Source organism: Aethalodelphis obliquidens, unplaced genomic scaffold, assembly GCF_003676395.1.
Source record: "Aethalodelphis obliquidens isolate GAN/ISIS:26980383/991018 unplaced genomic scaffold, ASM367639v1 scaffold9, whole genome shotgun sequence".
In the NCBI taxonomy this organism is placed as follows: domain Eukaryota; kingdom Metazoa; phylum Chordata; class Mammalia; order Artiodactyla; family Delphinidae; genus Aethalodelphis; species Aethalodelphis obliquidens.
Genome location: NW_020837953.1, coordinates 45,866,476 through 45,879,099, shown reverse-complemented (window position 1 = coordinate 45,879,099; position 12,624 = coordinate 45,866,476). Strand labels below are relative to the sequence as shown.

Sequence of the window (12,624 nt, the reverse complement as noted above, 5' to 3'; positions counted from 1 at the left end):
TGTGAGTGTGGTGGAGACCGGCAGCTCGCACGAGGGCTCCCGGGCTCGTACGCAGTGCTTGTACCAGCGGCCCCCTCTGCCTTCTCCTCCCCCCTGCTCGCCTCCTGTCCCTCCTGTGCATTCGCTCTCAGCTCACTGGTCACTTGGTTGGGGAGCCCTCTGCTGACCGTCCCGACAAGGTCCGCTTCTGCCGCACACTCAGAGCGCACGTGCCTCCCTTCCCTGCCCCTCTGCGCTCTTAGCCTCGTCTCATCCCCGCCCCATCTGTCTTTCCCAGCTCCTCGCTGGTACCTGGCACACACCTGGGAAGTGCTGACCAAACACCGCAGGAATGAGCGGTGTTGACCTGGGAGTAGGGACACCTGAGTGTCAGGCCTGTCTCTGCATCCGAGTGACCTCAGCACGCCCATTCCTGTCCCTCATCTGTGAGGCCAGCGGGTTGTGTCAACAACAGCAGCTGAGGCCCCTTTGAGCTCCAGCGTTCTGTGATTCCATCACGTCTTGTGAGCATTGACTGTGTGTGTTCAAAGCATCGGTTCTAACCCCAAATCATTAAAGCTAATTCTTACTGTTTGCTGATGCCCCCAGTAGCCATATGAGATGGGCACTGTTATTAGCTTCCACCTACAGACGAGGTTTGGTGACGAGCCCAAGGTCACGGCCGGAAGTGGTGGAGCCGGGTCCTGGTCCAGGCAGTCTGGCCCCGGCACCAGGCTCTGCACCACTGCAGTCAGCTTGTCCCCACCACTGTGTTCCGCAGCCTGGGCGGCAGTGCCGGAGGCCACCGTCCCCACCCCACAGTGTGTGCCTGGGCGGAGGGGAGGGCCCCTCGGGCCTGGTTGGGGGACCAGGAGGTCTGTCTCTTTCTCTTTCCCTTGGTGACTCTCTTCAGCTTTCTCCCCTTTGTCTTTGAACGTGTGTTTAGTGCTATAGAAGCTCTCCGGGGGCTGCAGTGATGAGAGGTGTGAAACCCAGCCGCAGTCCCCTGCTACCTCAGGGGTTCACTGGGGGAGGGAATATATCAGGACAGGCTCCACAGTGATGATGCAGGTGGTGCTTTGGGGCCGGGGCGCTGGGCTGGGGTGTCAGGCAGGAGGCAGCCCTCGAAGGGCTTTGCTGTCCTTTAGGGGAGCTGGGCTTCTCCATCTGGAACCCATATGAGAAAAGAGGTGCTCTCCCCACTGCCGTGAGCCTTCGTGGGTCTCGGGGATCCTTCCCAAGCCTCCCACGTGTCCCCTCCTGTCCTCAGCAAGGGCTCAGGCCGTGGGTTTCCTCCTTGTGCCTGTGTGTGTTGGGTGTCCTGGCAGGACTGAGGGCTGCGCTGTGCCCTGGCTTCATCTGCAGAGAGATGAGCTATAGATCCGGCACTGAGAGTGTGGGGCGGGACGGGAGGAGGCCTCTGTCACCCCAGCTGTGGGCCAGGGGCAGGGGCCAGCACCTCTCTGCCTGCGCTTGACACGGGGTCTTCTCTCCTAGCCCATTTCTGGCAACTCCTTCCCGGGCCCACCCTGAGCTGGGGAAGAGCCGTGATGTCTGGAGTTACCAGTTGGCGTTGTTGCCTCTTATTTCTTCCAACCCTGCCACCCCATCCTTCTTACTATCTGATGTCATTTGCAGGATCCCTGCGGAGCCAGGGGCTAGGCAAACTGCAGGCCTGCTTATCCTTGCGAAGGTACCTTTGGATGTTGGAGAAAGGAAAACAGAAGGCAAAACAGAAAGGCAGGGAGAGGCCTGGGCAGGTCTGTTTGCCACGGCAGGCCTACGGCAGGGAGAGTCTCGGGTTTGAACGGCAATGTAACAGCTGAGGTCCAGGAAGGAGGGTGACGCCGCGCCTCTGCCTTCAGGGCTGCTGTGTGTGACCAAAGCTCAGGCCCTGTCGCCTTCGGGGTGTGGGCTCCGACAGTGGATCTCACGGCTGCTAACCCCAGAGCACGTGCTGCTCCACTTGGCCCAGAGGCAGAGAGAGACAGAGCAGGGCAGGCAGCGGGGACCCACCAGCCCTCAGGGGCTTGCAGCCAGAGGGGGATAGTTCAGCCCACTGTCCTTGTCAGAGGTGGCCAGCAGGACTGCAGCTGTCCTGGGTGCTGGGTCTCCCTGGTTGGTCCACTTATCTGCTGGTTGGATACACAGGCATTGGTAGTGTATGGTGGGATGACTTCCTGCCTCTGTGCTCATCCCCGCAGGGTGGGGCTGTGGACCTGGGTCCTCGGTAACAGTGAGAACAGAGGGTCTCTTCTCCTCTGTGTCTGTGTCTGTCTCTTTCCCTCCCTGCCCCCCACCTTCTGTCTGCCTGTCTCTCTTTCCCCTGGGGCTCGGGGACCCGGAATGCCAGGCTTCTCTGCATCCCGAGGAGGCAGCCTGGTACAGCCCTGTGGCCCCAGCACGGATCCTTGCTCTCCCCTCTGCGTCCTGTTTTGGAGCCCATCCCCCAGGGAGGTCCTGCAGGAGCTGGGGCTCCTGCAGCCGCCCCACCATGGCCAGTAGGCCCCGTCCCAGCACATCAGGGCCTCGGCTGTGCCTCCTCGTGGGGTTGGGGGCGGGAGGCTGCAGGAGGAGAGACTGCCCTCCCCGCCAGAGGTCACAGAGTCTTGATGTCGTTTGATGAGCTCAGCAGGCGAGCTGCCGCAGCAGGACTGAGCGTGGCCAGCAAGCGTCCAGGCAGGATTCCGAGCCGCGTGGTCTGGCCGTTAAGCAGAAGGACAGAGTGTGGCGGCACTCCCCCTCCCCCGTCCCCCTTGCTGACTCCTGTGCCAGGAGGCCCGGGATGGCCCAGCTCCTGGTGGCAGCCTAGACTGTGGCCTGCGTGCTGGAAAGGGAGGGGCTGCGGGCGCTGGCACGGGGGCTGCTGAGCTGCACGGTGGTTTGGATGTCTCCCCGGCCCCCAGCCCCACCACCAGGCCCCCGGCTCCCCCGCTCCGCGGCCGTGGGAGAGGGTTTTCCTCCTTTTCTGCCGTAGCCCCTGGCCCAGAGGAGTTTGCTGCAGTCAAGGCTGCTGCATAGGCAGGAGGGGGAGAGAGCAAAGGGGAGGCGGGAGGAGAAGTGGTCCTTCTGCAGCCCCAGCGCTCAGCCTCATCTGGGGTACGCCTCTGGGGAGTCCCCGTCCAGTGAGCCCCTGAGCGTCACAGAAACCCTGGGTACCTGCCGGGGTCTCCTGAAGCAGCACTCCGGGCCGTCCAAAGCGTGACCTTGTCTGGGCCACTAGCCTGTGTGTGGAGGTGACCCCTGCCGGCCCTCATCGCGGCCACTGGGAAGGGCTCTGCTGAAAGGGGGGCTGGTCGCTCATGGACTGAGGTGCAGCTGTGCAGACCAGGCTGCCCTTTCTTCCGGGGGTGCTGGGATGTGGTCCCAGGTCGGTGGCCCCTCAGAACCCAAGCTCCTAACCACTGCGCCTGCAGCCCCTCTGTCCAGGCCGTCGGCAGTTGGCCTTCCTGCCAGGGTGTGCTCGGGCTGTCTCTCTGCTGCCCTAGATTCCCCTCTGGCTGGAAGGCTCTTTTTTTTTTTGCAGGGGAAAGGAGGGAGACTTCTTGAGGACAGTGTAGCTGTCACTGCTTTGGGAGGGTCCCTGTTCTGACATTGGCATGATGCCCGTTGACCTCTGAGGGTTGGAATGATCATTCCATACCCCTCACTGAGGGACCAAGGCAGCCAGCATCCTCCCAGGTACGCACCAGCTGTCTTGCCTCCCAGCCTGGTGTGAGAGGAGGGGCTGAGAGGTCGCTCAGCTCCCCTACCAGCCGTCTGTAGGGCTGTCTGCAAGGTGAGCCCAGGGCAGCTGCCGGGCCTCCAGCCCGTGGACCCTCGCTCTCCTTGGCCCTCCACCTTTTTATTTTTAGCCGTCCCAGAAGCTACTGGTAGAGATGGCAGCTGGCTTTTAGGTTTTTTTTTGTTTTGCTGGGAAAATCCGGATCTCCCACAGTGTGGAGGCAACGAGGAGGGGGTTTCTGGTCCCAGATCTGAAGGCTGCATCTTCAGCACAATCTCTACGTAATGATGGTAACCCCTGTTACCTCTCTCTTGGGATTGTTTTAAGGATTAAAGCAGATAATGTGCATGGAAATACTCTACAAAAGGAGATGCTGTTCTCCTTCCAGGTTGGCAGGGAGGGGAAGCAGCAGTGTTCTCCGTCTCTCTGGGCTCCACGTGGCTTGTAGGTGACTTGCGTTGGGTTATATAAAGACCTGTAATGGATCTGCAATTCTCTCTTATGCCCATTTTTTTTTTTTTTTTTTGTGGTACGCGGGCCTCTCACCGTTGTGGCCTCTCCCGTTGCGGAGCACAGGCTCCGGACGCGCAGGCTCAGCGGCCATGGCTCACGGACCCAGCCACTCCGTGGCATGTGGGATCTTCCCGGACTGGGGCACGAACCCGTGTCCCCTGCATCGGCAGGCGGACTCTCAACCACTGCGCCACCAGGGAAGCCCTCTTATGTCCATTTTTCACATAATATTATCCTCTCTCTCACTTACATATGTATTTAAATTTCCATGTATTGACAATTTGTGTAATATATACCTTTCAATAGCTCTGTGTTTCTGTTCAATTCTGTTTATATCACAGAATATGAATTATTCTATTATTAGGCATCTCAGTTTCCACTTTTTGCTATTTTAAATAGTACTTTGCATGCTTAAAAAAAATTAAGATACGATTGACACACCGTAAAATTCACCCTTTTTTAAAGCGTACAATTCAGTAGTTTTTAATATATTCACACAGTCACGCAGCCATTATCTAATTCTAGAACATTTATGAGTGTTCTAAAAAGTATTTCTTCTTAAAGTATACTTCTGAAGTGGAATGACTAGGCCTGAAGGGTGAAAACGACTTCATGGCGGTCATTACCTTATCGGACTGTTTTCCAGAAAATTCTCAACAGCAGCGTCCATCACTGCTAGTGGTATTCCTACAGCTTTGCCCGCATCGGGCGCCCCCGTCTCCCCTGTTCCTGCCGGTTTGGTAGGTTTGCAGCAGCTCTTCTCAGGCGTGTGGGACACAGCTGCTTCTGCCTCACGTGGGGTGCCGCCCCGTGAGGTTTCGGAGGGCAGCACGACCAAGGGGCAAAGTGACGGGTCTCCTGTGCTTGTGATCCTGTGACTTGGACGAGCTCTGGGTTTCAACAATTTGGGAGCCAAGTTCATAGGGGTCTTTGTTCCTGTCGTCCCACCTGGTCATGCTTTATTCTGTCCTTGTTCACGTATTGATGGGTTTTTACCCCACAGCTTTCAACCTAGGAAGGATGCTAGGAGTCATTATGGATCATTTTCAGGAAAAATCAGTCCACGGTAACTGGTGGTAACCAGAAGAAATCACATTGTTGGGTGCCGTCAGGAGGACCAGCCCCTACCTTCCTCTCCCTGCCTGTCCCCTCCGCCATGAGGTGCGAGCGCTGGGCCTCATCACTCCACGTTAACTGGAAGTACAGCTAAGCAGGAAGGGATCAAAGTCCACAAACGTATGGGCCGTGCTAAACACAGGCGCACCTCCACCCCATCCCGAAGCTTGAGATTAAGGAATGAAGGAAGCTCTCTTTTACACAGCGGGTAGTAAACCTATGAATGCGTTCTCCCCAGGAGTGAGAGAGGATAAAAATAGGAAGGGGGCCGTTTAGGGATTTGCTGAACTAATGACTAGTAAGCAGATGACAGGGCTTTTTAGGACTCTGCTGTATTCTCTCCATAAAGCATTCATCTGTTCTCAAAGCTTTAATTATCCTCTTTACACTCTTTAATCTCCTGTATTTCATTGATTCTAAGACACACATTTTTACATATTTGAACTTCTCTAAAGCTGGGTTTACCATTGATGGGGTGATATCGTTGAATTGGCAGCCTGTTTCTTAGTGGTGACAAAATAATGATGCTTTCACCATCATTGGCATCTTTGATGTGATGAGATTTAGTCTATCTCCAGCTTTCATTGCCTTCCCAAGCCCTAGTATCATACCTCCAGCTGCCCTTGAGATATTTTCCCCGGGTGTGTATCACCACGTCAGACCCAGCAGATTTAGAACTTAAACCATCATTGCATTTTTCTCATGAGATACCGTCTGCTTTTTCTAACTTCTTTATTTTCAAATGGTGAGCGTTCTCTGAGTTGCCCAGCTGGTAGCCTTTCTCTCACAGCCCCTGTAATAATAACACTGGCCAATGTTCATTAGTGTTCCCTGCCTGCCAGGCACTGTTCCAAGCCCCATTAATCCTCACAGCAGCCCTACAAGGCAGGTACTGTGACCAGTCCTCTTTCATATGTGACGTGGAGCCACTCGCCCGGGGTCACAGGGCTGAAAGGTGGCAGAGTGGGTCCTCGAACCCGAGCAGCCTGGTTCCAGAGACTCCAGATCACAACTCCTGCACTGCCTTTCATGTATCCAGCCCGTGACCGTGCGGTCTTCACTCACGCACTGAATAATGTCTCTGTGTTTCACTGTTTGCTCTGGCCCCTGTTACTTCCTTTGATTGCAGCAAAAGCTGCCCCGTTGATTTCGTTTCCACCAGTCCCCTCTCTGTTCATCTTGCCAATCAGAGATGGCTTAATCTTCCCACAGCGCCTCCTTCAGGGGTCCACTTCCCTACTCTTCACACTGTTTTTTAAAAAGTTTTATTGATATACAACCCACATATCATACAGTTCACTTATTTAAAGTTTACAATTCAGTGGGTTTCGGTGTATTCACAGAGCTTGGCATCCGTCACCACGATCAATTTTAGAACATTTTCATCACCCTGCAAAAGAAGCTCCGTACCTCTGATTTCCCCCTGCCCCCAGCCCCTGGCAACTGTGAACTTACTCTCTGTCTCTGTGGATTTGCCTATTCTGGACATTTCATGTAAATAGAACGTACAGTATGTGACTTTCTGTGTCTGGCTTCTCTCACTAAGCGTAATGTTTTCAAGGTTCTCTGTGTCAGTGCTTCATTTCTTTTTCTTGCTGAATAACATTGTCATGTGGATGGATGTACCACATCTTATCCGTTTATCAGTTGGTGGACATTTGGGTTGTTTCTACTTTTTGGCTATTGTGAAGGGAACTTTATTTTTATTTATTTATTTATGGCTGCGTTGGGTCTTCGTTGCTGCGCGCGGGGTTTCTCTAGTTGCGGCGAGCAGGGGCTACTTTTCGTTGCGGTGAGCAGGCTTCTCACTGCAGTGGCTTCTCTTGTTGCGGAGCACGGGCTGTAGGCGTGCGGGCTTCAGTAGTTGTGGCTCGCGGGCTCTAGAGCGCAGGCTCAGTAGTTGTGGCGCATGGGCTTAGTTGCTCTGTGGCATGTGGGATCTTCCCGGGCCGGGGCTCCAACCCGTGTCCCCTGCATTGGCAGGCGGATTCTGAACCACTGTGCCACCAGGGAAGCCCTTGGCTATTGTGAATAATGCTGCTCTGAACATTCATGTACAAGTTTTTCCGTGGACATATGTTTTCATTTCTCTTGGGTGTGCACCGAGGAGTGGAATTGCTACAGTAACTGTTTGACTGGTGAGGTCAAGAACTTTTAATAGCTCCTCAAAGCCCTCCGTCTAGTTTCCAAAGCCCTTTCCATCTGCTCTTGGTATCTGCTATTCCGAGTCACAGCCTGGCCGCTTCTGCCAGACCAGGCTCACCCTCACTGTCGGACCCGCGTGTCGGGGCCTCTGATCTGCGGCTCATGCTTCTCCCCCCAACTAGGACATGGTCCAGGGGCAGAGTCAGCCCACACATGTATTTCTTTGAGACACACAACGGCTTAAAAAATCGGAATTATTTGTGCAAGTGAGACTATACTTAATGATCCAGATTTTCATGTTCTCTAAAAATTGCAAGATTTGGTCACCGTGGGCCCACATACCTGTGAGGTACCCCCCGCCTGACTGCAGCTGAGGGCCACAGCCCTACCTTGTCCTTCTCACACCTTTCCTGGCCTGCTAGGTGCTGGGGTCCCTGACCTCTGACCTAGACCCATCCCTCCAAGGCCCAGCTCGGCTTGCTGCCCATCGCGCTCCACTTCCGAAAGCCGCTGGAGCTCGCGCGGCTCAGCTCCACACAGGAGGCTGTTCAGATGGGAGTGCTGGGTGGCTACAGGGGGGCTGTGACAGCACGAAGAACTGCAGGCTCTGGGGCCAGCTGCCTGGGTGCAGATCTCATGTTTACCCCCTTCTACCAGCTGTGTGACCTTGGGCCAGTTACCTGACTTCTCTGAACCTCAGTTTCCTTACAGTTTAAAATGGGGGTAGCAGTAGGACCCCTTTATCTGTTGTTACTGTGCGGGGTAAATGGACTGATATACATCTGTTATTATCAATGTTATCGTTACTGTCTTTTTCCTGATGTCTTCTCAGTGATAGTGTGCGAACTTTGGAGACCAGGCCGCGCCGGGGCTGGGAGCTCAGCCATGGCTTCTCAGCGGCGGGCACGCCGGGCTGGTTGTCCTGTGCGTCTGGGGTTCTGCCTCCTCGGCCAGAGCTGCAGCCTCACGCTCCACCCCGGAGGACGAGGGCACCTTCCCACGAGCCGGCTGTGGGCCTCACTTCCTGCCCCGCAGCGCTGGCGCCGCCACCAGGCCCGGCCTGTGGGGCTGAACTCAGGGCAGGTGGTCCCTGCTCCCCGTCCAGCTGGCTCGAGAGAGATGGCGAGCTGGGTCAGGGCAGGTGGGCCGGGCAGGTCTGAACCGGGAGCCACTTCTTTTTGTTTGTTTGAATTAAATATTGACCAGATAAAAAAGAATGCTTACACAATCTAGGGAAGATACGCAGAACTGTGTGACGAATGCCAGGGTACCTGCCAACCTTGTGTCCCTCCCCCAGTCCCTGTCCTTTGCGTTCCAAGTTTCAGGTAGACTTTCCCCTTGCTTCTCTTTATTGTTTCTATGTGTGTCCGGTTCCCTAAACAACGTGCCGGTTCATTTCGAAGAGCCGTCACACTGTGTGTGTGTGAGAGTTGAGTCTTTCTGTCCCTTTAACCTGCATTCACCATAATCTCTCCAGACCTGTCTTCTAATAACTGACTTTATTTCCAGCTGTTCCTAATCCATAAAACCCATCTATGGAATTTCTGGTTTCCCCTTGTATTTTCCATTGATTGAAATTCTGTTTATTCTGCTCATTTTATGTCATAGTTAGTTTTTAGCAAAGCAATCAGGTTTCTTTCCTCGGCACTGTGCCTTTGAGGTGGATTCCTGACGACGTGTGTGTGTTCACTTTCTCAGCCGTACAGCGTTCTGCGATGTGACTGCAGCAGCGCATCTGCTGCTCGGGGTGCAGCAGGGAGCAGACAGATGCAGTCCTACTTCGACGGAGCTTCAAGGGTTCCAGGGAAGACAGATAAACAGGCACCAAGTTAGTCAGGTGAACTGGCCAAAGACAGGACCCCCAGGAGGGGAGGCCCGGAGGTCGGTAAAAATCTCCTAGAAGCTGAGACCCGAAGGAAGAGTAGGAGTTGCTGGGTGGGAGAGCGGGTCCCATCTTACAGGTGGCGCCCGTGAACGCCGGGTAAAGACTGCTCTTCCTACCGTGATGGTACCTTTTCTGTACGTAAGGCTGTGATTGGCCCAGATTTTGGCAAGTCAGCTGAATGTGAACATGTCGTCTGAGCTGCTGTGCATTTGAACCCTAAGCCTTTAGACCACCGCATTGTATGTATTCGAGACACTGATAATCAGAGTTCATGCCAAGGTCTGGAGGAGGGAGAGTAACGTGTGTGGTTAACCAGCTCCTGACTCTGCTTGTCCTAGCCCTGGGCCTCTGATTCTTTCCTCTCGCGTAGAGCCAGGACAGTCGTGGTACCCTCTGCGCAGGATCTCATGGGTGTGACGGGGACAGTCATGGTACCCAGTGTGCAGGATCTCGTGGGTGTGACGGGGACAGTCGTGGTACCCGCCGTGCAGGATCTCGTGGGTGTGACCGGGGGGGCGGGTGCCTGGCATCTCCGCACTGTCCCAGGCACAGCAGGCGTCAGTGTTGTCACTGCCGGGCTCTGTGATCAGTGTTCTGTGTGTCACCCTCATTTAGCCTCTCAGTAACTGTCCACCGGGCAACTTGCCGTCTCCACCTGTATGTCTAAAGCTTAAAACGAGCTCCTGGTTTCCCCTCTACCAGACCATCCCTCTCCTAGTCTCCTCATCTCAGTAGATGCCGCCGCTGCCCGTGTTTGCTCAGGCCCGAGTCCTAGGAGTTGTCTCCGGTCCCTCCCTTGCTCGTGCTTCCCCGCATCGGTCAGCGGGCCCAGTCAGTTCTGACCCCTGAAAGGATCGTCCGCTCCGTCCAGCTGCCCTTTCGATGCCACTTTAGCCCAGGCCCCACCGTCTCCCGCTGGGCAACCGCACAGCCTCCTCCTCGGTCTCCTCTTTCTGTAGCCACTCTCCCCGCAGCAGGTCGGGCGTCCGTGAATGTACGGAAGAGCTTGTTGTGTGCTGCTTCCGACCCTCCAGTGGCTTCCCCTGAGCTTAGAAACAAGTCCAGCCTCGTCTCCAGGTGCTCCGAGCCCTGCCCTCCTGCCTGCTCTCTCCCGCTCACCTCCTTCTGGGCGCCTGGCGGCCGAGCTTGTTCCTGCCTCAAGGCTTTTCCTCTCGAAGCTCCCCTCCATCCGGAATGTTCTCCCCAGCTTCTTGCAGGGCTGCCTCTTCAGGTCTCAGAGGGGCCCGGCCGTTCCCCTCTGTCACGAGCTCTGTCTGTAATGTCTTTGTTAGCTTTTCTCCCTCCCATCTTCCCTCCCTCCCTCCCTCCCTCCCACTCACTGTGAGCTGCCGGCAAGGACCTGTCTGTCGCCCGGCGACTCACGCGCGTGGTAGGGGGTGGCAGTGAGCCCCATTTGATGGCAGCATGCAGAGCAGAGACTCAGAAGTCACTCGTCAGGGTCATGTGCTAGCAGGCCGCCCAGGCCCTCGCTGTAACGCGCAGGGCCAGACCTGATGGCCAGGACCCAGGATCCGCGCATGCAGTCTGGCCTCAGCGGGGACCAGAGCCTTCCCCAGGCAGGTGCCCGGAGACGCCCAAGGGGCCTGACACCTCCTGGCGGAACGGTTCTCGTTGAAGGGAGGTGGCTCAGAGACGCCGCGCTCCTTCCTCCCCCTGTGCTGCCCTGTGGCCCACTCTCCACACTGGGGACCCGAAGCACAGGTGGGGCTCCTGGCGCTCATCGGGGAGCTGCTTACGACCTTCGCCCTCCTCCCGCTCAGGTCGCACCAGCTTCTACGAGGAGTACGGCGTCATCGGTGATGTCTTGCAGAACCACCTGACCGAGATCCTCATGCTGGTGGCCATGGAGCTGCCCCTCAACCTCAGCAGCTCGGAGGCGGTGCTGGGGCACAAGCTCCAGGCCTTCCGGGCCCTGCGGGGCCTGCAGAGGGGCAGTGCTGTCGTGGGCCAGTACCAGGCTTACCGCGGGCAGGTGCGCAGAGAGCTGCAGAAGCCAGACAGCTTCCACAGCCTGACGCCGACCTTTGCAGGTGGGCTCCGGGGCTGGGCACGGGCTGCGGGCCGCCCCCACCCCTATCCCCCAGACGGAAGCACTGCTCCCAACCCGGACGCCCTTCAGGTTGGGTTGGAAGGGACTTGAAGTGGGGTTTTCACAAGGGTGCTCCGTGGCGAGTAAGAAGTACCCCTGCCTCTCTGACCTCCCGCCAGCTCAGAGCTGCGGGTCACCTGCTGGCTCCCTCTGGGCGGAGGACACCTCAGTGGCGGTCTCCATTCAGTCCATGTCCATGGATCCTGCCCGGGCTCGCCAGTCTGGGCTCAGACCTCGCTTTGCCCTCGTGGAGCTTACATCAGCCCCCAGAGAGGCTGCAGGCCTGCCCGCTGCAGCCGGGGGCACCCCCAGTGGGCAGGTGCCCAGCGGGGCCGTCCTCTGGACGCTTCCACAGGCTCAGAGCTTTCTGGGGTAGCAGCCGCCACAGCCAGAGGAGCAGCTGCCTGTCGGGCACTGACCACGTGCTGGACTTTATGTACATTATCTCATTTAATCCTCACATGGACAGACGCATCAGGCAGGTGTGATCATCACGCCCCGCTAGAGGTGAGGAACCATGAGGCTCAGTCAAGTTGCCAAACCTTGCCCAAGGTCACGCAGAGATAGTACGTGGGAACTTGAGTCTGGAGGGCACTCGGCGTCCGGCTCTTACCGCCGTGGTCCCCGCTGCAGGCCTCCTCACCTGCACGGCAGTTCCCCACTGGCCTGTGGCTGCGAGCCCTGTCCACCCTCCCCTTCTCCCTGTATGTGACGGCCTCAGCACGTCCTGTGTGCTCTGCAAACAGGAAGGAAGTCCGTGTCCCTAGGAACCCACAGCCCCTCAGTCAGGATCGCTGCTGCCTTGCCCACCCTCCTTGAGACTCCTCTCAGAGCCTCTGGGTTGGAGCCTCTCAGTCCAGTTCCCCTTTGCTTGGGGACGATGACTCTGAGAGGTGCCTCAGGGAGCTGGGTGTCCGAGGTGGCCCCAGAGGCTGCTTTTCAGCACCGACTGGGCAGAGATGGTAACAGAAGAGGTGAAAGATGGGGGTGAGGCCAGCGAGGCCAGGGGTGCCCAGAGGAGGGCTCGCAGAGGGGAAGGCTTGCTGGCAGGAAGGAAAGGAGAGGAAGGCAGGTGGGCCGAGAGGACCTGGTTCTTATGCTGGAGCATCACCTCCACTGCCCCCCGTCACCCCAGGCGTCCTCGTGCACATC

General features: G+C 56.7%; 1 protein-coding gene across 2 annotated transcripts in view; it reads left to right on the top strand.

The window, feature by feature from the left end:
- Positions 1–12,624, top strand: part of H6PD (hexose-6-phosphate dehydrogenase/glucose 1-dehydrogenase) — a 33,876-nt gene that overhangs the window by 19,434 nt on the left and 1,818 nt on the right. For both annotated transcript variants that reach the window (XM_027110290.1, XM_027110289.1), the window contains one exon: positions 11,144–11,413. In XM_027110290.1, the coding sequence (XP_026966091.1) occupies positions 11,144–11,413 (270 nt within the window). The remainder of the gene's footprint in view (positions 1–11,143; positions 11,414–12,624) is intronic.